The sequence below is a fragment of the Oncorhynchus masou genome, chromosome 27 (assembly GCF_036934945.1).
Source record: "Oncorhynchus masou masou isolate Uvic2021 chromosome 27, UVic_Omas_1.1, whole genome shotgun sequence".
Taxonomy (NCBI): Eukaryota; Metazoa; Chordata; class Actinopteri; order Salmoniformes; family Salmonidae; genus Oncorhynchus; species Oncorhynchus masou.
Genome location: NC_088238.1, coordinates 38,829,865 through 38,854,878, shown reverse-complemented (window position 1 = coordinate 38,854,878; position 25,014 = coordinate 38,829,865). Strand labels below are relative to the sequence as shown.

At 44.7% G+C, this 25,014-nt stretch overlaps 1 protein-coding gene across 2 annotated transcripts in view; it reads right to left on the bottom strand.

Moving 5' to 3' along the window:
• Nucleotides 1-25,014, bottom strand: part of LOC135516104 (collagen alpha-6(IV) chain-like) — a 179,936-nt gene that overhangs the window by 47,126 nt on the left and 107,796 nt on the right. For both annotated transcript variants that reach the window (XM_064940145.1, XM_064940144.1), the window contains exons 5-10: nt 3,864-4,043; nt 3,665-3,784; nt 1,547-1,603; nt 1,233-1,268; nt 1,027-1,089; nt 573-608 (exon numbers count right to left, since the gene is read on the bottom strand). In XM_064940145.1, coding sequence (XP_064796217.1) covers nt 573-608; nt 1,027-1,089; nt 1,233-1,268; nt 1,547-1,603; nt 3,665-3,784; nt 3,864-4,043 — 492 coding nt within the window. The remainder of the gene's footprint in view (nt 1-572; nt 609-1,026; nt 1,090-1,232; nt 1,269-1,546; nt 1,604-3,664; nt 3,785-3,863; nt 4,044-25,014) is intronic.

Below are 25,014 nucleotides of genomic sequence, written 5' to 3'. Positions count from 1 at the left end.
ACTTTTTACTCAATACATTTTCCCTGACACCTAAAAGTACTTGTTACATTTCTAATGCTCATCGGGACAGCAACATGGTCCAATTCACACACACTGACAGAATCACTAAACACAAAAGTGTTGGGGAGAATGCACCTGGCTATATATATCAATAAGTAAAAACAAGACAATCGGGCAGTTTTGTTTGCTTATTATAAGGAATGCGAAGTGATTTATACTTTTAATTTTGATACTTAAGTATATTTAAAACCAAATACCTTCAGACTTTTACTCAAGTAGTACTGTATTTTGCTGAGGGACTTTTACTTGAGTAAAATGTATGACAATTGGGTACTTTTTCCACCACTGTAGTGTTGTCCAGTACTTACTTCAGGGCCAGGGGCATCATGTTAGCAGAGCAGGAAAACTCCAGGCCTATAACTACTGAAGGGTCAGGAGTTTTCCCCTATCTACTGTTGTCCAGTACTTACTACAGGGCCAGGGGCATCATGTTAGCAGAGCAGGAAAACTCCAGGCCTATAACTACTGAAGGGTCAGGAGTTTTCCCCTATCTAGTGTTGTCCAGTACTTACTACAGGGCCAGGGGGACCGGGGGGGCCTGGAGAACCCTGGAGAAAAACAACACAACACAGACAGGAAGTCAGTCGGAGAGAAGACCGATCTATTAGATCTATTAGATTCTATTGTAAAATAGACAGTCATCAAGAGACAATAAGAGAGCTATATTCCCCCAAGTCACTGGCTTTAGTCTTATTAACCAATGTGTAGATTAAACATGACAAAACAGGTTGTCATGACATTGTTTGGGATAACATAGTTTCCGTAATATACTGAGCACATCAGTATATTAATGGTATATTGTATCTAGATCAACACAGACAGGTGTGTGTGTGTGTGTGTGTGTGCGTGTGCGTGTGTGCACGCGTGTGTGTGTGTGTGTGCGTGCGTGTGTGTGTGTGTGTGTGTGTGTGTGTGTGTGTGCGCGTGTGTGTGCGCGTGTGTGTGTGCGTGTGTGTGTGTACGTACCAGGAATCCATCAGGACCTCGAGGGCCGAAGTCACCGGGACCTCCGTCTGGACCTCTAGGACCCTACGGAGAGAAACATAACGCAGAAAAGCGGGTCAGGAACACAGAACACATACAACCCGGTCAGGAACACACCAAGTTATCGAATACACTACATATGCAGAAAGAAATCCGGTATATTGATGTATAGTAATGAGATGTCTTACAGGTACACCATCCGGTCCAGGCCGACCAGGAACTCCCTGTAAGGACACAAGATAAACTGTGAGCTAAACAACTGGCCTCAGTTCATTATAAACATAGACTTGGGGGAAAGAGGGATGTAGGGAGGAAGGAAGGAGAGTCCGTTTCAGGTCAGACTGACCTCAATGGATGAGATTATAGCAACAACATCATCTCCCTTTCTCTAAACAATCTCTAGGATAGGAAAGATGAGGTAGGGAAGGAGGGAGAGGAAGGAGGGAGAGGAAGGAATGTCAAACTTCTCCTGATAATATCCTTCTGTGTGTGTGTGTGTTACCCCACTGAGTCCAACGTATACAGGCTCTCCCTTCTGTCCTTTAGGACCAGTGGGACCCTGATGGAGAGCGAGAGAAAGAGAGTGAGAGCGAGAGAGAGCGAGAGAGCGAGAGAGAGAGAGAGAGAGAGAGAGAGAGAGAGAGAGAGAGAGAGAGAGAGAGAGAGAGAGAGAGAGAGATCATAGCACATTAAAGCCAGCTCACTCCATGCAGGCCCCCACCACCACCACCAGTCAGCTCAGGGATTCAAACCAGCAACGCTTTGGTTACCGGCCCAGCTTTCTAACCACCAGCTGTTACTAGATGACTCTCGTTACAGTCATGTAGTACTGATGTAAATGAAGGTTGTTGTTGTTGCCCACAGCGAATCCAGTTCACTGTGGGCAACGAATCTAGACTAGATCATTTCGTCTTACAGTGCAAAGATACTCTACGACAATGTTAATAAGAACAATGATAATATATGCCATTTAAAGGCCTTTCAGAGACGTTTCATACCCCTGGACCTATTTCACATTTTGCTGTGTGACAGCCTGATTAAAAAATGGATGAAATATATATATATTTTTATCTCACACAGACAACACCCCCAAAGGACAAAGTGAAAACATGTGTTTAGAAATGTTTGCAAATGTATTAAAAATGAAATACAGAAATACCTAATTTACACAAGTATGCATACCCCTGAGTGAAAACATGTTATTATCGCCTTTGGCAGCGATTGCAGAGGTGAGTCTTTCTGGGTCAGCCTGTAAGAGCTTTGCACACCTGGATTGTACAACTATTGCACAATACATTTTTTTTAAATCATTCAAGCTCTGTCAAGTTGGTTGTTGATCATTGCTAGACAGCCATTTTCAAGCCAATTTAAGTCTAAACTCCAACTAGGCCACTCAGGAACATTCAATGTCGTCTAAGGTGCCTTGTGTTTTAGGTTAGTGTCCTGCTGAAAGGTGAATTTGTCTACCAGTGTCTGTTGGAAAGCAGACTGAACCAGGTCTTCCTCTAAGATTTTGCCTGTGCGCAGCAAAAAAAGATGACAAGCATACTTATAACATGATGCAGCCACCACCATGCCTGAAAATATGAAGAGTGGTACTCGGTGATGTGGTGCATTGGATTTGCCCCAAACATATCACTTTGTATTCAGGACATGAAGTAAATTTCTTTGCCACATTTGTTTTGAAGTATTATTTTAGCGCCTTTATTGCAAACAGGATGTTTGGAATATGTGTATTATGTACAGGCTTCCTTCTTTTCACTCTGTAACTGTTTTAAAGACACCGTTGGCCTCACGGTGAAATCACTGAGCTATTTTTTCCCTCCCCGACAACTGAGTTATAGGAAGGACGCCTGTATCTTTGTAGTGACTGGGTGTATTCATACACCATCCAAAGTGTAATTAATAACTTCACCATGCTCAAAGGGATATTTAATCTCTGCTTTTTTTCCTATCTTACCCATCTACCAATAGGTTCCCTTCTTTGCGAGGCATTGGAAAACCTTCCTGGTCATTGTGGTTGAATCTGTGTTTGAAATTCACTGCTCAACTGAGGGACCTAACAGATCATTGTATGTGTGGAGTACAGAGATGAGGTATTCATAAAAAAATTATATTAAACACTAATTATTGCACACAGAGTCCATGCAACTTATTTTTAAGTGACTTGTTAAGCAAAGTTTTACTCCTGAACTTTACAGGCTCTGGCCACAACAAAGGGGTTCAATACTTATTGACTCAAGACATTTCAGCTTTTCATTTTTAATTCATTTGTAAAAATGTCTAAAAACATAATTCCACTTTGACATTATGGGGTATTGTGTGTAGGCCAGTGATACCAAATCTCAACATAATCTATTTTAAACTCAGACTATAACAGAACAAAATGTGGAAAAAGTCAAGGGGTGAGAATAGTTTCTGAAGGCACTGTAGCAGGCACTTTTATCCAAAACGACTTAGTGCATACATTTTACGTACAGGTGGTGCAGAGAATCAATCCCACTCTCCTGGCGTTGCAAAAGCCCTGCTGGACCAACTGAGCTACAGAGGACAACCCTACAGCTACAGACGATAATAGTACAGTAGCTAGTAGACAGTTCAGATAATAGATGTTACTCACAGAGAGTCCTGGAGCTCCAGGTATTCCACTGTTTAGAGTTCTGGGACCTGGTTCTCCCTGGGTACCGTTGCACCCGTCTGCTCCTGGTAGACCCCTGCCACCGTCCGCACCTGGGTGACCCTAGAGAGAAAGATAGGGTTAGGGTGTGTGTGAGTGTGTGTGTGAGTGCGTGTGTGCGTGCGTGCGCTACAATACTCACTGGGACTCCGTCGGTTCCTGGGAACCCTGGTACGCCCATAGGCCCCTTTTCTCCTTTCAGCCCAGAGGGGCCCCCGAGTCCGACGTGACCCTTTTCTCCTTTGGGCCCTGAAGGCCCTTGGTCACCTGGGAAGCCCTCTGGTCCACTGGGTCCTACTGGCCCCAAGGCCCCTGGACGCCCCTGGAGAGACACAGAGGGGAAATACATGGTGAGAAGGGACCTAAGCTTGGAGTGTCCTATATCCTCAAAAGAGGACTCCTCTTCTAGAGGGAGAAAGAAGAGGAGATGGTGAAAGAGGGGATGTTAACTTCCATGACCAAATACATGACATCATAGGAAGTCCTTGAAATAAAGGGAAGCAGAGGTGACCTTTGGGGAGGAGGAGGAGAGGTGAGAGGGAGTTTAAACGTGAGGGAACATTCAACAACACATTGCAAGGTGTCCATCTTGTTTTAGTTTTATCTGTGTGTGTGTGTGTGTGTGTGTGTGTGTGTTCGTGCCTGTGTGTGTGTGTGTGTGTGTGTGTGTGTGTGTGTGTGTTCGTGCCTGTGTTTGTGTGTTGCAAGGTTATTATAGTTCTGTGTTTTTATATGAGTTTTACTTATATTTTCCCCCGTTAGCTAGTGATAACTAGTAATTGTGATCAAAGATGATCTATATACTGACAAGATACTGGACTGACAAGATACTGGACTGACCGCACTAATAATGAGAATAAATGTCTGCAAAGGCGGTGAGGACACGGGATCAGGCACAGACATTCTAGCCAATGAGAGGGCAGATACACGTGTGAACAACAGGCACAACTCTTTCTCAAAGTTGCAGGAATGCCACGTGCATCCACTTATATCAGTTCATTCATAAGGACCTACACTTTATTCTATCAAATAAGCCTGAAGTAGCAAATACTGTACATTTTTTTTTTTTTTTACCAAATTTGACATTCTCTCATTCTCCATACAAAAAATACCCACTTCTCGCTGTATTTTTTGCGCGGGCAGATTTTGGGAAGAGTCAAGCCTCTCGCTTGTCCTCTTCCTCTCTATAGTGATTCACAAGCGAGGCCTATTTGAAACATAGCTACCTCCTGGCCACATTTACCCACCAGCTTCAGTAGCTTGAATACCCCCCCCCCAAAAGCTTGAAAACGCCATTGAAATCCCCATTTGCGTTTTGACCAGGTAAAAAAATTTAACTGAACATAATTCATTATGGTTTTTATTTGAATATAGTTTGTTTTCGAGTCAAAGATAATAGTTTCAGTATAGTTTTAGTTTTTCCAACAGGTGTGTTAATTAATAAAATAATTAACACACCTGTTTGAAAAACTAAAACTATACTGAAACTATTATCAGTTTACTAAGCTGTTTTTTCATGATTAGTATTAGTTTTAGTTTCAGTTTTCGTTTACTACAATAACCTTGGTGTGATGGCACATTTTGGCGAGGAAGCAAGTTTCTACAAAACCCCTCAGTATATAGACGGAGCTAGATGTGGTGGTGATTGTGCTACAGGTCTTTAATTTATAGCAATGAAGAGACTCCACTGTGGGCATGCTGAAGCTTGTGGCTATAGACGGGGGTATCAGATTCAAATGGTGATATTCTGGACCTGAGAAAGAGACAGAGAGACTACACAGTATGTGTGTTTGGAAGTGTATATTTGCCTAAACTGATATTTTCCCTACAAATGTGTGCAAGACAAACAGGGCTACAACAGATCTAAACATGCATTACCCAACCTTCACCACAGGGTGGTGACAGAGAGCAGTTATTGCCCTCCCCAGGTGATGACAGTTAAAAGCAGTGAAGCAAATGGTAGTAATAATCGGAGGTGGATGGATTAGGAGAGGGTTAAAATAACACCCTGAAATGTGATCGTCATAGTCCTAGTTTACACCAGCTGTATAAGAGGGCAGGGAGCACTTTGGTGTAGGGGAGAGGGTGAGTAGAGGTGTGGATGAGGGGCAGGGAGCACATTCGGTTGGGGGAGAAGGTGAGGAGAGAAGGGGGTGAGGGGGAGAGGGGTTCTTAAGACGAGTCAGGAGAGAGGCTGAGCTTTTAGTGAATTCCTCAACTGGGATGACTCAAAAACACATGATGGACACACTCAGACAGCAAATTCAGAGTTCACACACCCCTCCATTAGTGGAAGGCAGAGTCAGTTAACAAACACAGAGGGGTAATTTCTGCATCACACCACCTGGTCCTATAGATATATAACATCTGTCTCCAGACACAACCCTATCAACCTGGCCAGGACCAGAGCTAACCAGAAGAATGTCGAAATTGCCCCTAACCACAGATCTAGGATCAGATTACTCTACCTCTTGACCCTAACCCTGACATATATGGAGATACAAATCTGACCCTGTATCAGTGGCTAGACTCGACTTGAGTCACAAACTCCCACTGGTGCTGATACCAACGGCTAATGCTAGCCCTGCTGCTTACAATGAGAGTAGAATGACCTTGCCATAGACACTGATCCAAGGTCTGTTAGGGTGTTTCACCTCTAGTGGTTAAGGTTTCTGGGAAGGTAAGCTGATCCTAGATCTGTGCCTAAGGGTGACTTCTCTATCCCTAACCATCTACATAGTTCTTAATGACAGGGAGAGGTTAGATGTAGGCAGTGATCTGCTTAAAGGCCTCACACCTGGTTCTAAACATACAAGTATGTAGCAGTTGGTCCAATGATGTATATAAACACTGGATTGCTGACGCTATGTCTTGGCCGACTGGTCGGCCATATTGGCATTCCTCAGTAGGGAGCAGTCCTTCATAGGAGGGAATAGAATTCTACAGTATTTAAATTAAAATTTTCAAGGACAAAATTACATGTATTTAAATATTTTGTTGTTGTATTGGGGACATTAGTAAACTAAAAAATATATACTTTAAGGAATTTCAAAAAATATTTTTTATTTGTATGTTTAACTCACATTATTTAATTTACAAGTATGCATTAAGCTGTCTGTAATATAATAAACGTGGCAAAACGAATGTACATTAATAAATGCAGTTATATAGCTTTTTTTACAATGGCATGGGCATGGCGGCTTCAACACAGCACCCCCTATCAGTCATCTAGTGTATATATAAATCGTTGGGGTAGACAAGTTGGCCACTTTCTCTCACCCCTTTCTCTATCTCTCTCTGTCTGCCTGCCTGCCTGATTGTTTCCCTTCCATCGCTCTCCCTCCAAGGCCAAATAGAACACATTTTTACTCTGTGATAGATGAGGTCACTGTAAAGGTGTTTGTAAGGTATGACACTTTGATAACTACTGTGACATAACTCTCGCAGTCTTCCTCCGTGTCTCCACGAATGTCTAGCAAACACCTTTACGGAGACCTCTTACCTAACACAGAGACAGAGTTGACCCTATTAGGCCGTAACAGTAGCTCTCTAAAGAGGGTACAGGAAGCATCGATCTGCTAGATGGATTAAAACAAGCTCTTTTTTAATATTTTTTTTACAGAAAAGACATCACACAATGTTATTCTGTGATCCTAGTGAAAGTATGTCCACGGTGAAAGCAATAGGAGGTGGATGGGGCAATAGGAGGTGGAGGGGGCAATAGGTTGTGGAGGGGGAGGTGGTGGGCAATAGGTGGTGGAGGGGGCAATAGGTTGTGGAGGGGCAATAGGAGGGGGTGGAGGTGGGGCAATAGGTTGTGGAGGGGGCAATAGGAGGTGGAGGGGGCAATAGGAGGTGGAGGTGGGGGGCAATAGGTTGTGGAGGGGGACAATGGGAGGTTGTGAGGGGGTGGTGGCGGGGACAATAGGAGGTGGAGGGGGCAATAGGAGGTGGAGGTTGTGGGACAATAGGTGGAGGGGGCAATAGGAGGTGGAGGGGGCAATAGGAGGTGGAGGGGACAATAGGTTGTGGAGGGGACAATAGGAGGTGGAGGGGGCAATAGGAGGTGGATGGGGCAATAGGAGGTGGAGGGGGCAATAGGTTGTGGAGGGGGCAATAGGAGGTGGAGGGGACATTAGGTTGTGGAGGGGGCAATAGGAGGTGGAGGGGGCAATAGGAGGTGGAGGGGACAATAGGAGGTAGAGGGGCAATAGGTTGTGGAGGGGGCAATAGGAGGTGGAGGGGGCAATAGGAGGTGGAGGGGACAATAGGAGGTAGAGGGTGCAATAGGAGGTGGAGGGGAAAATAGGAGGTGGAGGGGGCAATAGGTTGTGGAGGGGGCAATAGGAGGTGGAGGGGACAATAGGTTGTGGAGGGGGCAATAGGAGGTGGAGGGGACAATAGGTTGTGGAGGGGGCAATAGGAGGTGGAGGGGGCAATAGGTTGTGGAGGGGGCAATAGGAGGTGGAGGGGGCAATAGGTTGTGGAGGGGGCGATAGGAGGTGGAGGGGGCAATAGGTTGTGGAGGGGGCAATAGGAGGTGGAGGGGGCAATAGGAGGTGGATTGGGAATGTCTAAGGTTTTTTTTGGACAGTGCAGACCTGGCCGGCAAAATAAGAGAAAAAGAACATCGTTCCCAGTAAACAAAATTACGTTGAAAAGATGTCATCAGGAGCATTTTTAGGTGCTGAATTTTAAAAAAAAGTGTAGATACGTATTTTCCAGTATGGCCATATTTCAACGGCACATACGTTCTCAATGAAGTGAGCATTATATCACAATAATCATTGTTCAACCCTCTTAATATAGGAAAGAGGAGCCAACTGAAGAGTACAACAGAATATGCATTATTGCTCCCCATCTGTCAAATGCACTTATGTTATTATAGTGAAGTGCAGTTTGCAAACACCTCTTTCTACTGACTTGAGAGTCATACATCGTTTTTATGAGTGACTCGTTCATTTTAGTAGTTCATTTGACCTGCTAGTGCTGGCCGCAATGGGTCCTACAGCAGGGTTGATACACGCTCCTCCGACTCAGCAGCTCCAAAGATGTGCTCCGACCCCGGACTGTTTGTCATATGCATCGGTCGCCGGTAGGGGATCCTGCTTGCTCTGGGCATTACTGACACAAATGAACAAAATGAGTTGAAAGATATGTTATTTTTCCTAAACGTGTCGAAACGATCTGAGTCAGTAAAAAGAGCGTAATTTCCCATCACTATCACCCGTATGTTAGCTTTTTCAACAGACCACTTATTTTAAATGAAATCAAATTTACTGGTCACATACACATATACATTTAGCAGATGTTATTACGGGTGTAGCGAAATGCTTGTGTTCCTAGCTCCAACAGTGCAGTAATATCTAACAATTCACAACAAAACACAAATCTAAAAGTAAAATAATGGAATTAAGAAATATTTAAGTATTAGGATGAGCAATATCGGAGTGACATTGACTAAAATACAGTAAAATAGAATACATTATATACATATGAGATGAGTAAAGCAGTATGTAAACATTATTAAAGTGACTCCATGTCTACGTACAGTTGAAGTCGGAAGTTTACATACACCTTAGCCAAATACATTTAAACTAAGTTTTTCACAATTCCTGACATTTAATCCTTGTAAAAAATTCCCTGTCTAAGGTCAGTCAGGATCACCACTTTATTTTAAGAATGTGAAATGTCAGAAAAATAGTAGAGAGTGATTTATTTCAGCTTTTATTTCATTCATCACATTCCCAGTGGGTCAGAAGTTTACATACACTCAATTCGTATTTGGTAGCATTGCCTTTAAATTGTTTAACTTGAGTCAAACGTTTCTGGTAGCCTTCTACAAACTTCCCACAATAAGTTGGATGAATTTCGGCCCATTCCTCCTGATGTAACGGAGTCAGGTTTGTAGGCCTCCTTGCTCGCACACGCTTTTTCAGTTCTGCCCACAAATGTTCTATAGGACTGAGGTCAGGGATTTGTGATGCCACTCCAATACCTTGACTTTGTTGTCCTTAAGCCATTTTGCCACAACTTTGGAAGTATGCTTGGGGTCGTGGTCCATTTGGAAGACCCATTTGCAACCAAGCTTTAATTTCCTGACTGATGTCTTGAGATGTTGCTTCAATATATCCACATAATTTTCCCGCCTCATGATGCCATCTATTTTGTGAAGTGCACTAGTCCCTCCTGCAGCAAAGCACCCCCACAACCTGACGCTGCCACCCCCGTGCTTCATGGTTGGGATGGTGTTCTTCGGCTTGCAAGCCTCCCCCTTTTTCCTCCAAACATAACGATGGCTTAACAGTTCTATATTTGTTTCATCAGACCAGAGGAAATGTATCCAAAAATTACAATATTTGTCCCCATGTGCAGTTGCAAAAAGTAGTCTGGCTTTTTTATGGTGGTTTTGGAACAGTGGCTTCTTCCTTGCTGAGCGGCCTTTCAGGTTATGTCGATATAGGACTTGTTTTACTGTGGATATAGATACTTTGTACCTGTTTCCTTCAGCATCTTCACACGGTCCTTTGCTGTTGTACTGGGATTGATTTGCACTTTTCACACAAAAGTACATTCATCTCTAGGAGACCGAACGTGTCTCCTTCCTGAGCGGTATGATGGCTGCGTGGTCCCATGGTGTTTATACTTGCGTATTATTGTTGGTACAGATGAACGTGGTACCTTTAGGCATTTGGAAATTGCTCTGGATGAACCAGACTTGGAGGTCTACAATTTTTGTTCTGAGGTCTTGGCTGATTTCTTTAGATTTTCTCATGATGTCAAGCAAAGAGGCACTGATTTTGATGGTAGGCCTTAAAATACATCCACAGGTACACCTCCAATTGATTCAAATGATGCCAATTAGCCTATCAGAAGCTTCTAAAGCCATGACATAATTTTCTGGAATCTGGAAGTTGTTTAAAGGCACAGTCAACTTAGTGTATGGAAACTTCTGACCCACTGGAATTGTGATAGATTATACAGTGAATTTTAAGTGAAATAATCTATCTATAAATAATTGTTGGAAAAATTACTTGTGTTATGCACAAAGTAGATGTCCTAACCGACTTGCAAAAACTATAGTTTGTTAACAAGAAATTTGTGGAGTGGTTGAAAAACGAGTTTTAATGGCTCCAACCTAAGTTTATGTAAACTTCCGACTTATGTAAACTTCCAGCCTCTAAGGTACAGGGTCGAGTAACCGGGTGGTAGCCATTTAGTGATGGCCATTTAACAGTATGAAGGCCTTGAGATAGAAGCTGTTTTTTAGTCTCTCATTCCCAGCTCTGATGCACCTGTACCGACCTCGCCTTCTGGATGATAGCGGGGTGAAAATGCTGTGGCTTGGGTGGTTGATGTCCTTGATGATCTTTTTGGCCTTCCTGTGACATCAGGTACTGTAGGTGTCCTGGAGGGCAGGCAGTGTGCCCCCGGTGATGCATTGGGCAGACCGCAACACCCTCTGGAGAACCCTGCCATTGCGGGAGGTGCAGTTGCTGTACCAGGCGGTGATACAGCCCGGCAGGTTTGCCAAGACACATTTCTTCAGCCTCCTGAGGTTGAAGAGGCACTGTGGATGTGGATAGGGGGTGCTCCCTCTGCTTTTTCCTGAAGTCCAGAATCATCTCCTTTGTTTTGTTGACGTTGAGAGAGAGGTTATTTTCCTGGCATCACTCCGCCAGGGCCCTCACCTCCTCCCTGTAGGCTGTCTCGTCATTGTTGGTAATCAGAGAAAAAACAATGGTTGTGTCGTCTGCAAAATTGATGATTGAGATGGAGGCGTGTGTGGCCACACAGTTATGGGTGAACAGGGAGTACAGGAGGGGGCTGAGTACGCACCCTTGTGGGGCCCCTGTGTTGAGGATAAGTGAAGTGGAGGTGTTGTTTCCTACCTTCACCACCTGGGAGCAGCCCGTCAGGAAGTCCAGGACCCAGTTGCACAGAGCGAGGTTCAGACCCAGGACCCGGAGCTAGATGATGCGCTTGGAGGGTACTATGTTGTTGAAGGCTGTGCATATAGTCAATAACAGCATTCTTACATAGGTATTCCATTTGTCCAGGTGGGATAGGGAAGTGTGCAGTGCAATGACGATTGCATCGTCTGTGGATCTATTGGGCAGTAAGCAAATTGAAGTGGGTCTAGGGTGTCAGGTAAGGTAGAGGTGATATGATCCTTAACTTGCCTCTCAAAGTACTTCATGATGACAGAAGTGAGTGCTACTGGGAGATAGTCAAAGGGCTCTCGAGTGGCGCAGCGGTGTAAGGCACGGCATCTCTGTGCTAGAGACATCACTACAGACCCTGGTTCGATTCCAGGCCGTATCACAACCGCCCGTGATTGGGAGTCCCGTAGGGCGGTGCACAATTGGCCCAGCGTCGTCCGGGTTAGGGTTTCGCCGGGGTAAGCCGTCATTGTAAATAAGAATTTGTTCTTAACTTACTTTCCGAGTTAAGTGAATTTAAAAAACAGTAAATTTAGTTCAGTTACCTTTGCTTTCTTAGGTACTGGAACAATGTTAGACATTTTGATGCAAGTTGAGACAGCAGACTGGGACAGGGAGAGATTGACTATGTCCGTAAACACTTCAGCCAGCTGGTCTGCGCATGCTCAGAGGACGCGGCTAGGGATGCCGTCTGGGCCAACAGCCTTGCGAGGGTTAACACACTGAAATGTCTTACTCACGTCGGACACGGAGAACGAGAACGCTTGTCTGGGAGCAAGACGACGGTGGCTGGTTTTCCCATTGTAATCATAGATTGTCTGTAGACCTGCCACATACGTCTCGTGTCTGACCCGTTGAATTGTGACTCCACTTTGTCTCTGTACTGACGTTTTGCCTGTTTGTTTGCTTTACGGAGGGAATAACTACACTGTTTGTACTTTGAAGGGTTACCACATTCAACCCACTAAGACGATACCGACGGCAACAACTTTTGGACATCTTTTTTTGGTCCTGACCGAAAGTCTTTGTTTGGTCATTTTTTGGTGCAGTCCGGACCGGCCTTGATTTAGACGGCTATGTTGGTTCAGATTTGGTCCAGTCTGGACCGGCCTGATGTGGCCAAAACAAAGACAACTATATTACGGGTTCAGATTTGGTACATTCCAGACCAGACCAAATCTGAGCCAATCATAGACATCTATATTTCACAAGTTTGGAACGCACAGTGCAGTACAGTCCAGCACAGCAGACTACAGTGCATTACAATACAATGCATTACAATACGGTGCATTTGTCACGCCCTGACCTTAGAGATCATTTTTATTCTCTATGTTTGGTTAGGTCAGGGTGTGACTCGGGTGGGAAAGTCTATTTCTTTGTATTTGGCCGTGTGTGGTTCCCAATCAGAGGCATCTGTCTATCGTTGTCTCTGATTGGGGATCACATATAAGTTGTCATTTTCCTTTTGGGTTTTGTGGGATCTTGTTTTCTGTATAGTTTCTTTGCCTTTACAGAACTGTGCGCTTACGTTTTTTTTTGTCGTTGTTATTTTGCTTTTGGTGTCATCAGTAAAAAGACAATGTACGCCTACCTGCACCTTGGTCCGGTCATTCCACAAACGAGAGCCGTTACAGCATTACAATACAGTGCACGGTACAGTAAAGCAAAGTAGAATATCGTACAGTAGAGTACAATACAGTAGAGCACAGTAAAGTAAAGAAAAGTAAAGCATAGTGTACTGTACTGTATTGTACTCTACTTTACTTGAATGTACTGTACTTTACTGAATTCAACTCTACTGTACTCGACTGAACTAAACTGTACTGTACGCTACTCTACTGAATCAAACTGTACTATATTGTACTCTACTGAATAAAACTCTACTGTCCTGTATTGTACCGTACTGTACTGCAGTGGTTCCCAACCTTGTTTGAACCATGGCACACCTTGATGGGATAAAACAATTCTGCAGCACACCTAAAATGTCCTAATTCATTTATTTAGTGGTAATGATCTCTATCTGATCCATATAGATTAAATAGGGTTTATTGCTCACATGCTCACATCAGGGTAGATAGCGCTTTAGGCTTTTGAGTCCTTCAATACTAAACCTACTTACATAGAAAGGGAGGGATTGATTGACAGTGGAGAGAGAAAGAGAGAGAAAGAGAGAGAGAGCGAGAGAGAAAGAGAGAGAGTGAGAGAGAGAAAGAGAGAGAACGAGTGAGAGAGAGAGAGTGAGCGAGCGAGAGAGAGAGAAAGAGAGAGAGAAAGAGAGAGAGAGAGAGAGAGAGAGAGAGAGAGAGAGAGAGAGAAAGAAAGAAAGAAAGAAAGAAAGAAAGAAAGAAAGAAAGAAAGAAAGAAAGAAAGAAAGAGAAAACGGAAAACTACATTCACCACTGCATCATGGAATGAAAATCTAGCTGTTTGAAAACTAAGCTGAAATTCCTGTGTGTGTGTGTATACAGAATAGATAGGGATAGTACTGAACAAATAGTCTCACTACGTCCCTGAAAATAATATCCATACAGTTTCCCTTAGGTACAGTTCTAGGATCAGCTTCCCTTCCCCAAATCCCAACCTTAACCTTTAGAGGGGAAAATACAAAAATGACCCAAGATCAGTGTCTATTGAGGCTAGGTAAAATGCCCCCCCCCTCCCCCTCTCTCTCCCTCTTTGAACTTCATCACCCCAGGGATTTTTTCATCCCTCCTTGCTCCTCCTTCCCTCTCCTCCTCCCTGCAAATTTCTAACTTGTTGCATACCTTATTGGTCACGAAACATACCCCCAAGGCACTAGTGCTCTGCTGTCTGTGTATAGTACTGAAGAGGCCATGGAAAGAGAATGTATCGGAACAGGAAGGAGGGAAGGGATGATTGACAAATAGTAACTGAGGAATGGCATGTGTGCCGGCATGAAGTGTACCACACACGTACACAAATACAAACATGAATGCTCACACACACTCACACAGATGCAAGTAGCTACTGTGTGTGTGTGTGTGTGTGTGTGTGTGTGTGTATATTAAAGACGGATGGATCACAGCAGATGTCTCACCCTGCCTGCTCAATTATAAGCAATTACACAGAGCCAGAGGGAACAGTGGCCTACATACACATACACACAATTCTAATCAAACCCAGTACCCACTCGGGTCGACAGCCTGATCCAATGCTAGTCTGCTACTCACCCCCTTACCCTCACCTTTTACCATTATCCCCTTTACAACCCTTACCCAGCATCTTCTCCCCACCCCTCTACCCGATCCTAGCTCCTCTCGTCTTTGTCCATGCCAACCAGCAGAGAGAGCCCTAGTCTGACACCCTTGCCCAACTCTCACCCTCACCCTGGCACCCCCTCACCCCTTACCCACCATCTTCTCCACACCCCACACCTCTGCCCATCACTCTCTCCGTCTTTGTCCATGCCAACCTTCCATCCATCCATCCATCCATCTAGAGGCTGCCAACCAGCCACATCACCTTCCAGCAGACTGCTTCTACTGTGACTCCAAATCCCCTCTGCACAATTGACACAATAGAGCCTATTCTTTACCCATAAGCCCTATGGCTTTACCGCTCCGACCCAGCCTACCTCACTTCCTGTCAGAACCCTGTTTGGACCTGTGCAGAACAGAAAACAGAACCCATGACCAGACAGATTCTCCCCTCGCCAATCCCCCCCCCTCCGCCCGGGGTTAGCGTGACCCATTGTCCGTGACCGGCCAGGCCAGGGGGAAGACTTAGGCTGTCGCACCGCGTGCCCAACGGGGGAAGTGATGGGCGTCGCGCGAGGAAACAGCAAAGAGGGAGGTTTAATCGATTGGGAGGTTTGATAATCTAATTAAAGAGTATGTGTGCGGACACAATCATCGTCACCCTAAATGCTCCCTTAATCATGCCGTGGGCAAAACACAGTGTGCAGACAGTAGGTCAACTTATAATGGCCACACACACACACACACACACACACACACACACACACACACACACACACACACACACACACACACACACACACACACACACACACACACACACACACACACACACACACACACACAGTAGATCGGAATAGGACTGACTGATAGCATCTCCTCTAGTCATAGACCCTCTCTCAGCTCTTTTAGATTGGAAAAAAATAATGACATTGACATGTAATTGCATTTTTGCATCTACTTATGCATTTTTAGATTTATTTAATATTAGTACTTTCAAAAAGTAAACAAAAATGTCAAATGGACATACATCCATAATTGCATGGCTCACAACATTGAATCACACATAATTTAAAAGGCCATTTCATAGAGAAGGTAATAAACTGGATTTACTGGGAAGAGATGGTGATTCAGTCTAAATTCATTGTACTTCCCTTTAACCGTCATTTCCCGAAAGTCACTCTTTCCACACGTCAACTCATTTTTCTCAGCTTCAGAAGCAGGTCATTTTTGTTCAGGTCATTTTTTATATTTTGTCAAGTTTGGATTCTTTCTAATGTTTGATGCGCATATTCAATGAGATATCACCTCATTTGCATATTTCAATTCAATATTTCCCAAGAAAGTATTGTTGTATTTGTGTCTACATTTACCTGGTAAAAGTTGATTGTGATGTGATTAAGTGGGGGAATAAATAGATAGGGTGGGGGGGCCTGGCCTTACTAAGGAAGATTCACTTTAAATTGTATGTCCCAGTATTTTTCCTTTCAAGTTTGAGATGGTCCAGTATGCGAGTATTCCCAGTGGTTTGCCAGCTTAGCTCTTTATCTCCCCTGTCCAACTAACTCTTAAAATTGTAATTCTTTCATTTTAACACTTTCATTACTTATTTGTTTTGCCAGGTGTGTCTGTTTTCTGTTCTCTGGGATATCTAGAGCCTAGTGGTTAAAGCGTAAGGTTGCAAGATCGAGTCCCCGAGTTGACAAGGTAAAAATATGTTGTTCTAACCCTGAACAAGGCAGTTAGCCCACTGTTCCTTGGCTGTAAATGAAAATAATAATTTGTTCTTAACTGACTTGCCTAGTTAAATAAAGGATTAAAAAAATAAATGTAACCTTGGCAACATGATCAATCTTTGTTGTCGTGTTTTTCTAATCACTCACCCATATTTCTGAACACATTAATAAAGAAACATTTTGATTCAAGCAATGTTGCATATGTATATATGGTTTCTCTGGCAGGGGGCTGAGTGTTTGTGTTGATAATGATGTACTTTGGTACACACTACTAAAGTAACATCTACTACTGAAGGGGAACCCTGGACATAATGCTGTTTGTGTTGTTGATATTGTACCCCGTAAAATAAAATTAACCAATGACGTATCGTCTTTCATCCAGATGCTTCTCCTCCAACGAAACAGACTTTTATTACCACGTCCACCAATTATAGCGGAGTTCCCGATTGTTAGCGGAGCTGTCTGAATGGCATGGTTTAATCTAACAGAAAACAAGAACATTTATGAATGCTTCTCAAATGGCACCCTGTTCTCTACATAGTGTACTGTTTTTGACCAGGGTCTGTAAGGGCTCTGGTCAAAACGTAGTGAACTACGTAGGGAATAGGGTGCCATTTGGGATGCATATTGAATTGAAGGTAGCGCTGAAATGAAATCCAAACTACTGTAACACAACTAACACAGTTGAGGTCGTTAATGTTAAAGTAGCATACGGATAAAAACGCAGATGTCATGTTGGGAATATAACTTTTTTTAAAACACCTCAATGTACCCCTTACTCCCTCTAGACCAGGAGTATTCAACTCTTACCCTATGATGTCCGGAGCCTGCTAGGTTTCTGTTCTACAATTCATTTCACACACCTGGTGTCGCAGGTCTAAATCAGTCCCTGACTAGAGTGGAACAATGCAGTGGAACTAGCTTTCAGGTCCAGAGTTGAGTTGGAGGCCTCAAGATGCTAAAATAACTTACAGATGAAACGTTGACGGCATGTGGACAACTTTATCCTTAAAACACTTTATTAGTTGAATTCATTACTTCTGTCTCTAGACATTTAGGCAAGGCCTTTTTGCTCGGTTATCTTACACTACATGAAATCCCTTCACTGTGAAACCTTTGAGAGGTACAGGGGGATCCTTTGAGAGGTACAGGGGGATCCTTTGAGAGGTATAGGGGGATCCTTTGAGAGGTACAGGGGGATCGGGGAACGTGGAGAAAAGGAAAGAGGGAAGATGATGTGGGTCTCGTTCCTCTCACTTTGACACCTTTCTGCCACCATTACATGGTAGGAGAGAGAGAGAGCTTGGTCGAGTGGGAGTGTACAGTATGTGAGTGTGTTTCAGAAAGAGAATATGTGTCCTTGAACATGTGTATGACTGTACAAATGTGTGTGTGTGTCGCAGGGGAGGGGGTCCTTCCAGCTGTGTTTATGTTGGGATTGAGATTCCTGTGTGTTTTGTTAACAACCCGCTCAGGGGAGTGTGTGTAAGTGTGTGTAATATTGTGTGTGCCCAAAGCGTGGGACTCCTCCACTGTCCTGGTTCTCCTCTGTGTTATTGCTCCTCAACACACGGCTCCCCCTGACACCTTGGGTGTGTTCCAAATGACACCCTATTCCCTATGTAGTGCACTACTTTATACCAGGGCGCATAGAGCTCTGGTCAAAAGTAGTGTAGTTTAGAGGGAAACGGGTGTCATTTGGGAGACTAACTAGCCTCTCTGATCAGGCTCATAGTGGTCCTACTTCTGGGAGCAAGAATACCAAAAACCTCAGGCACTTATTTGTATTTCTTAAAGGGGTTAAGACTGAAAACCATGAGCAAAAATGACAGTATTGGGAAATTCTGCTCTGAAATATCCAAAGTTCTATTGGCCTTGAAACCCAAAAACGTACACTACTGCCCAAAGCGTGGAAATGGCGCCGGAGAAGAAGGCAGACGTTTTACGTGTTCCCAACCAATTGTTTTTTGTTCGTTTATTTGCGTTGTTTGTAACTTATTTTGTTACTTATTTTGTACATAATGTTGCCACTGACGTCTCTTTTGACCAAAAATAACTTCTGGACATCAGGACTGCGATTACTCCCCACTGACTGGCAGAATCCTTTTTTTCATTTAATGAGTCTGACGAGCCCGACGCGAACGATATACTGCTTCCTCGTGAACAGGCTCAGATCCCCGTGATTTGCATGAAGAGGAGGTGGAGAAAAAGGGGCCAGAGGGCGGGCTGCCTTCTGGGAATTCATAGGCGATTGAATAAACCCCCACTTCCTTTCACTCTTCTAGCAAACGTGCAATTGTTGGAGAATAAAATTGATGACCTACGTGCAAGATTAAACTACCAACGGGACATTCAAAACTGTAACATCTTATGCTTCACAGAGTCGTGGCTGAACGACGATACTGTCAACATACAGCTGGCTGGTTATACACTGTACAGGCAGGATAGAACAGTGGCGTACGTGTAAGACAAGGGGTGGTGGACTATTTTTGTAAATAACAGCTGGTGCACGATATCTAAGGAAGGCTCAAGCTATTGCTCGCCTGAGGTAGAGTATCTCATGATAAGCTGTAGACCACACTATCTACCTAGAGATTTTTCGTACCGGTTTACATAACACCACAGTCAGAGGCTGGCACCAAGACAGCATTGAATGAAATGTATTCCACCATTAGCAAACAAGAAAACGCTCACCCAGAGGCGGCACTCCTACTAGCCGGGGATTTTAATGCAGGGACACTTAAATTTGTTTAACCAAATTTCTATCAGCATGTTAAATGTACAACCAAAGGGGGGAAAAAACTCTGGACCACCTTTACCCCACACACAGAGACTCGTAAAAAGCTCTCCCTCGCCCTCCAAATCTGACCATATTTATATCCTCCTGATTCCAAGCAAAAATTAAAGCAGGAAGCACCAGTGACTAGATCAATAAAAAGGTGGTCAGATGAAACAGACGCTAAGCTACAGGACTGTTTTGCTAGCACAGACTGGAATATGTTCTGGGATTCCTCCGATGGAATTGAGGAGCACACCACATCAGTCATTGGCTTCATCAATAAGTGCAACGAAATCAAAACAGTGAAACATTACCCTAACCAGAAGTCATGGATTACAGGCAACATCCGCACTGAGCTAAAGGCTTTAGCTGTCGTTTTCAAGGAGTAGGACTCTAACACAGAAGCTTATAAGAAATCCCGCTATGCCCTCAGACAAACCATCAAGCATGCAAAGTGTTTTTCCGGACATTCCTCGTTGCAAAACGGCTCTGACGAACGTCGGTGGCAGGGCTTGCAAACCATTAAAGGCTATTTGGGAAGCACAGCCAGAGCTGCCTAGTGACACGAGCCTACCAGACAAGCTAAACTACTTCTATGCTCGCTTCAAGGCAAATAACACTGAAACATGCATGAGAGCACCAGCTGTTCCGGAAGAGTGTGTGATCATGCTCTCCGCAGCCTTTGTGAGTAAGACCTTTAAACAGCTCAACATTCACAAGGCCTTACGGCCGGATGGAATAGCAGGACGTTTACTGCAAGCATGCGCTGACCAACTTGCAAATGTCTTCACTGACATTATCAACCCCTCCCTGTCCGAGTCTGTAATACAAATATGTTTTAAGCAGACCACCATAGTGCCTTGCCTAAGAAAGGTTGGTCATGGCTCACAACATCATTATCCCAGAAACCCACTCCAATTAGCATACCGCACCAACAGATCCACAGATGATGACTCATTTAGCTCACAGAACAGAGCTCCGGGCAGTTGGCGGAAATGGAGTTCAATTTTCGCCTCTCGGACCTGGCATCCTTTCACTCCACATGTTACATTTTCCTCCTCTGTCTCTGCTGCTAAAGCCACTTTCTACCACTCTAAATTCCAAGCATCTGCCTCTAAGCCTAGGAAGCTCTTTGCCACCTTCTCCTCCCTCCTGAATCCTCCTCCCCCCCTCCTCCCTCTCTGCAGATGATTGTCAACCATTTTGAAAAGAAGGTCGATCTCTGCAGTTCATCCGATCCTCGTTTGCTAAGTCAAAGACACCGCAGTTCTGCTCACACTGCCCTACCCTGTGCTCTGACCTCTTTCTTCCATTTCTCCAGATGAAATCTGCTTCTTGTGGGCCGTTTAAAGCTTGGGAAACCTATTTTTGACCAAATCCCCTCCTTAAACTTCTCCAGACCATTTCCGGAGACCTTCTCCCTTACCTCACCTCGCTCATCAACTCATCCCTGACCGCTTTTAACGTCCCTTCCGTCTTCAAGAGAGCAGAGTTGCACCCCCTTCTGAAAAAACCTACACTCGATCCCTCCGATGTCAACAACTACAGACCAGTATCCCTTCTTTTTTTCTCTCCAAAACTCTTGAACGTGCCGTCATTGGCCAGCTCTCCCACTATCTTCTCAGAATGACCTTCTTGATCCAAATCAGTCAGGTTTCAAGACTAGTCATTCAACTGAGACTGCTCTTCTCTGTATCACGGAGGCGCTCCGCACTGCTAAAGCTACCTCTCTCTCCTCTGCTCTCATCCTTCTAGACCTATTGATTTGCCTTCGATACTTTGAACCATCAGATCCTCCTCTCCACCCTCTCCGAGTTGGGCATCTGTGGCCCACGTTGTTGATTCGTCCAAAAACCTGACAGGTTTCCTACCAGTTTGGCGTGGCGAGAATCTGTCTCCTCGCCAAAGTCTCACCACTGGTGTCCCCCAGGGCTCTGTTCTAGGCCCTCTCCTATTCTCGCAACACCAAGTCACTTGGCTCTGTCATAACCTCACATGGTCTCTCCTATCATTGCTATGCAGATGAACACAATTAATCTTCTCCTTTCCCCTTCTGATGACCAGGTGGGAATCGCATCTCTGCATGTCTGGCAGACATATCAGTGTGGATGACGGATCACTACCTCAAGCTGAACCTCGGCAAGACGGAGCTGCTCTTCCTCCCGGGGAAGGACTGCCCGTTCCATGATCTCGCCATCACGGTTGACAACTCCATTGTGTCCTCCTCCCAGAGCGCTAAGAACCTTGGCGTGATCCTGGACAACACCCTGTCGTTCTCAACCAACATCATGGCGGTGGCCCGTTCCTGTAGGTTCATGCTCTACAACATCCGCACTACGACCCTGCCTCACACAGGAAGCGGCGCAGGTCCTAATCCAGGCACTTGTCATCTCCCGTCTGGATTACTGCAACTCGCTGTTGGCTGGGCTCCCTGCCTGTGCCATTAAACCCATACAACTCATCCAGAACGCCGCAGCCCGTCTGGTGTTCAACCTTCCCAAGTTCTCTCACGTCACCCCGCTCCTCCGCTCTCTCCACTGGCTTCCAAACCATAAAGGCTACAAGACCATGGTGCTTGCCTACGGAGCTGTGAGGGGAACGGCACCAGACAAGCTAAACTACCTCCAGGCTCTGATCAGGCCCTACACCCATGCAAGGGCACAGCTGTTCATCCACCTCTGGCCTGATCATGCTCTCCCTACCATTGAGGAAGCTCAACATTCACAAGGCCTTACAGTTCCCGCTCAGCCCAGTCAAAACTGTTCGCTGCTCTGGCCCCCAATGGTGGAACAAACTCCCTCACGACGCCAGGACAGCGGAGTCAATCAAACCTTCCGGAGACACCTGAAACCCCACCTCTTCAAGGAATACCTAGGATAGGATAAGTAATCCTTCTCACCACCCCCCCTTAATGATTTAGATGCACTATTGTAAAGTGGCTGTTCCACTGGATGTCAGAAGGTCATTATCCCAATTTGTAAGTCGCTCTGGATAAGAGCGTCTGCTAAATGACTTAAATGTAAATGTAATGATGCAATCGCTATTGCACTCCACACTGTCCCTTCACTCCTGGACAAAAGTAACACCTATGTGAGAATGCAATTCATTGACTACAGCTCAGCGTTCAGCACCATAGTGCCCACAAAGCTCATCACTAAGCTAATAACAATGGGACTTAAACACCTCCCTCTGCAACTGGATCCGGGACTTCCTGACGGGCCGCCCACAGGTGGTAAGGGTAGGTAACAACACATCCCCCATGCTGATTCTCAACACGGGGGCCCCTCAGGCGTGCGTTCTTAGTCCCCTCCTATAATCCCTGTTCACTCACGACTACATGGCCAGGCATGACTCCAACACCATCATTAAGTTTGCTGATGACACAACAGTGGTAGGCCTGATCACCGACAACGATGAGACAGCCTATAGGGAGGAGGTCAGAGAACTGGCAGTGTGGTGCAAGGGCCACAACCCCTCCCTCAACATGATAAAGACAAACGAGATGATTGTGGACCACAGGAAAAGGAGGACCGAGCACGCCCCCATTCTCATCGACAGGACTATTGTGGAGCAGGTTGAGAGCTTCAAGTTCCCTGGTGTCCACATCACCAACAAACTAACATGGTCCAAACACACCAAGACAGTCATGAAGAGGGCACAACAAAACCTATTCCCCCTCAGGAGACTGAAAAGATTTGGCATGGGTCCTCAGATCCTCAAAAGGTTTTACAGCTGCCCCATCGAGAGCATCCTGAGTGGTTGCATCACTGCCTGGTATGGCAACTGCTCGTCCTCCGACCGCAAGGCACTACAGAGGGTAGTGCGAATGGCCCAGTACATCACTGGGCCGAACTTCCTGCCATCCAGGACCCCTATACCAGGTGATGACAGAGGAAGGCCCTAAAAATTGCCAATGACTCCAGCCACCCTAGTCACAGACTGTTCTCTCTGCTACCGCACGGCAAGCGGTACCAGAGCACCAAGTCTAGGTCAAAGAGGCTTCTAAACAACTTCTACTCCGTAGCCATAAGACTCCTGAACACCTAATCAAATAGCTACCCAGACTATTTGCATTGCCCCCTCCCCTTTTACACCGCTGCTACTCTCTGTTGTTATTATCTATGCATAGTCACTTTAATAACTCTACCCCTACATGTACATATTACCTCAACTAACCGGTGACCCCTCACATTGACTCTGTACCGGTACCCCCTGTATATAATCTCGCTATTGTTATTTTACTGCTGATGTCACTTGTTACCTTTATTTCTTATTCTTATCCAGGTTTTTTTTAAACTGCATTGTTGGTTAGGGGCTCGTAAGAAAGCGTTTCACTGTAAGGTAAAACCTGTTGTATTCGGCACACGTGACCAATAAAATGTGATTTGATTTGAGAAGGTGACTTCGGGTGATTTCATCTAAGACTTTTAGTTCTATGAAATACGATGTGCACCTAAATGTCTATAAGTAACTTATTCTTTCACTAACCTACATGCCTCATATCCGGTCCGTACAGAAATATGGGTCTAACTACCCACAAACACACTGGTACAAAAGGTGGAGGGCACCTCAAAAGCCTGTTATGTATCCGCTGGAATGTGCTCCTACACGCCTAACACATCCTTTCATTGGAGAGAAATGGGCTGACTAGTTTGATGCCAAATAGGGCAGGGTAGTCTCTGTGGAAAGGGGCAAATTGCATAAATGATTGTATACTACAGATTAAATTAGATGCTGTAACTGTAATCACACTGGAGGTCTGGATAAAAGTCTATCAGTTCTCACGTGTAGACACGAACACACACACACACACACACACACACAAAATTGAGACTGGACTTGATTTGGGCTTTGACATGACTGTCAATAGATGGTTAATACGAGTTCTATAACAGAGTCCCAGACAGGCACGTCCTTGCTGAGGATAACAAACAGAAAAGAATGAAAAAATGTAATAAAAATATTTGTATTCCTTTCATCATTTATAAAGTGGTTCTCATCATGGTGGCGATCACCATCATCGTAGATCAGATCAGTTCTTTGATATATTTACTGTTAAATCCATATGTCCCCTCTACGGACCTTCTAAATGTGGTATGAAAACATTGTATTTCAATTCATATGATGGGGATCGTATAGGACGTAATTGAGTGTGACACATGTAACCAAGATGCTGAGGGTTCTACAGTAAGAATGCAGAAATAGGTTCTGAAATGAAGCTAAAGATGCGTATCAAGAGTCTCAGAGTAAGAGTGCTGATCTAGGATCAGGTCGCCCTTTTCCATGTAATGTTATTCATTGTGATCTAAAAGGAAAACTGATCCCAAATCAGCACTTCTGTGTTCTAAGTCAGGATGAGACAGAATTCACCAGAAGGGGGCAGTGTAATGCATTGAAATGCCACATACGGACAAAATAACTCAAGGCACAAGAACTTGATCTATGGTGACCATTAAGTCAATACTGGCTTTAAAAAATCTCTTTCTCTCTCGCCTTTGAACTTGAAAAACAAAACGAAAGCGAGTGAAGGGGATAGTGAGTGAAAAGACGACGGGAGGGAGGGAAAGGAGGGAGGGAAAGGAGGGAGGGAATGAGGGATAATGAAGGGTTAGAGAGG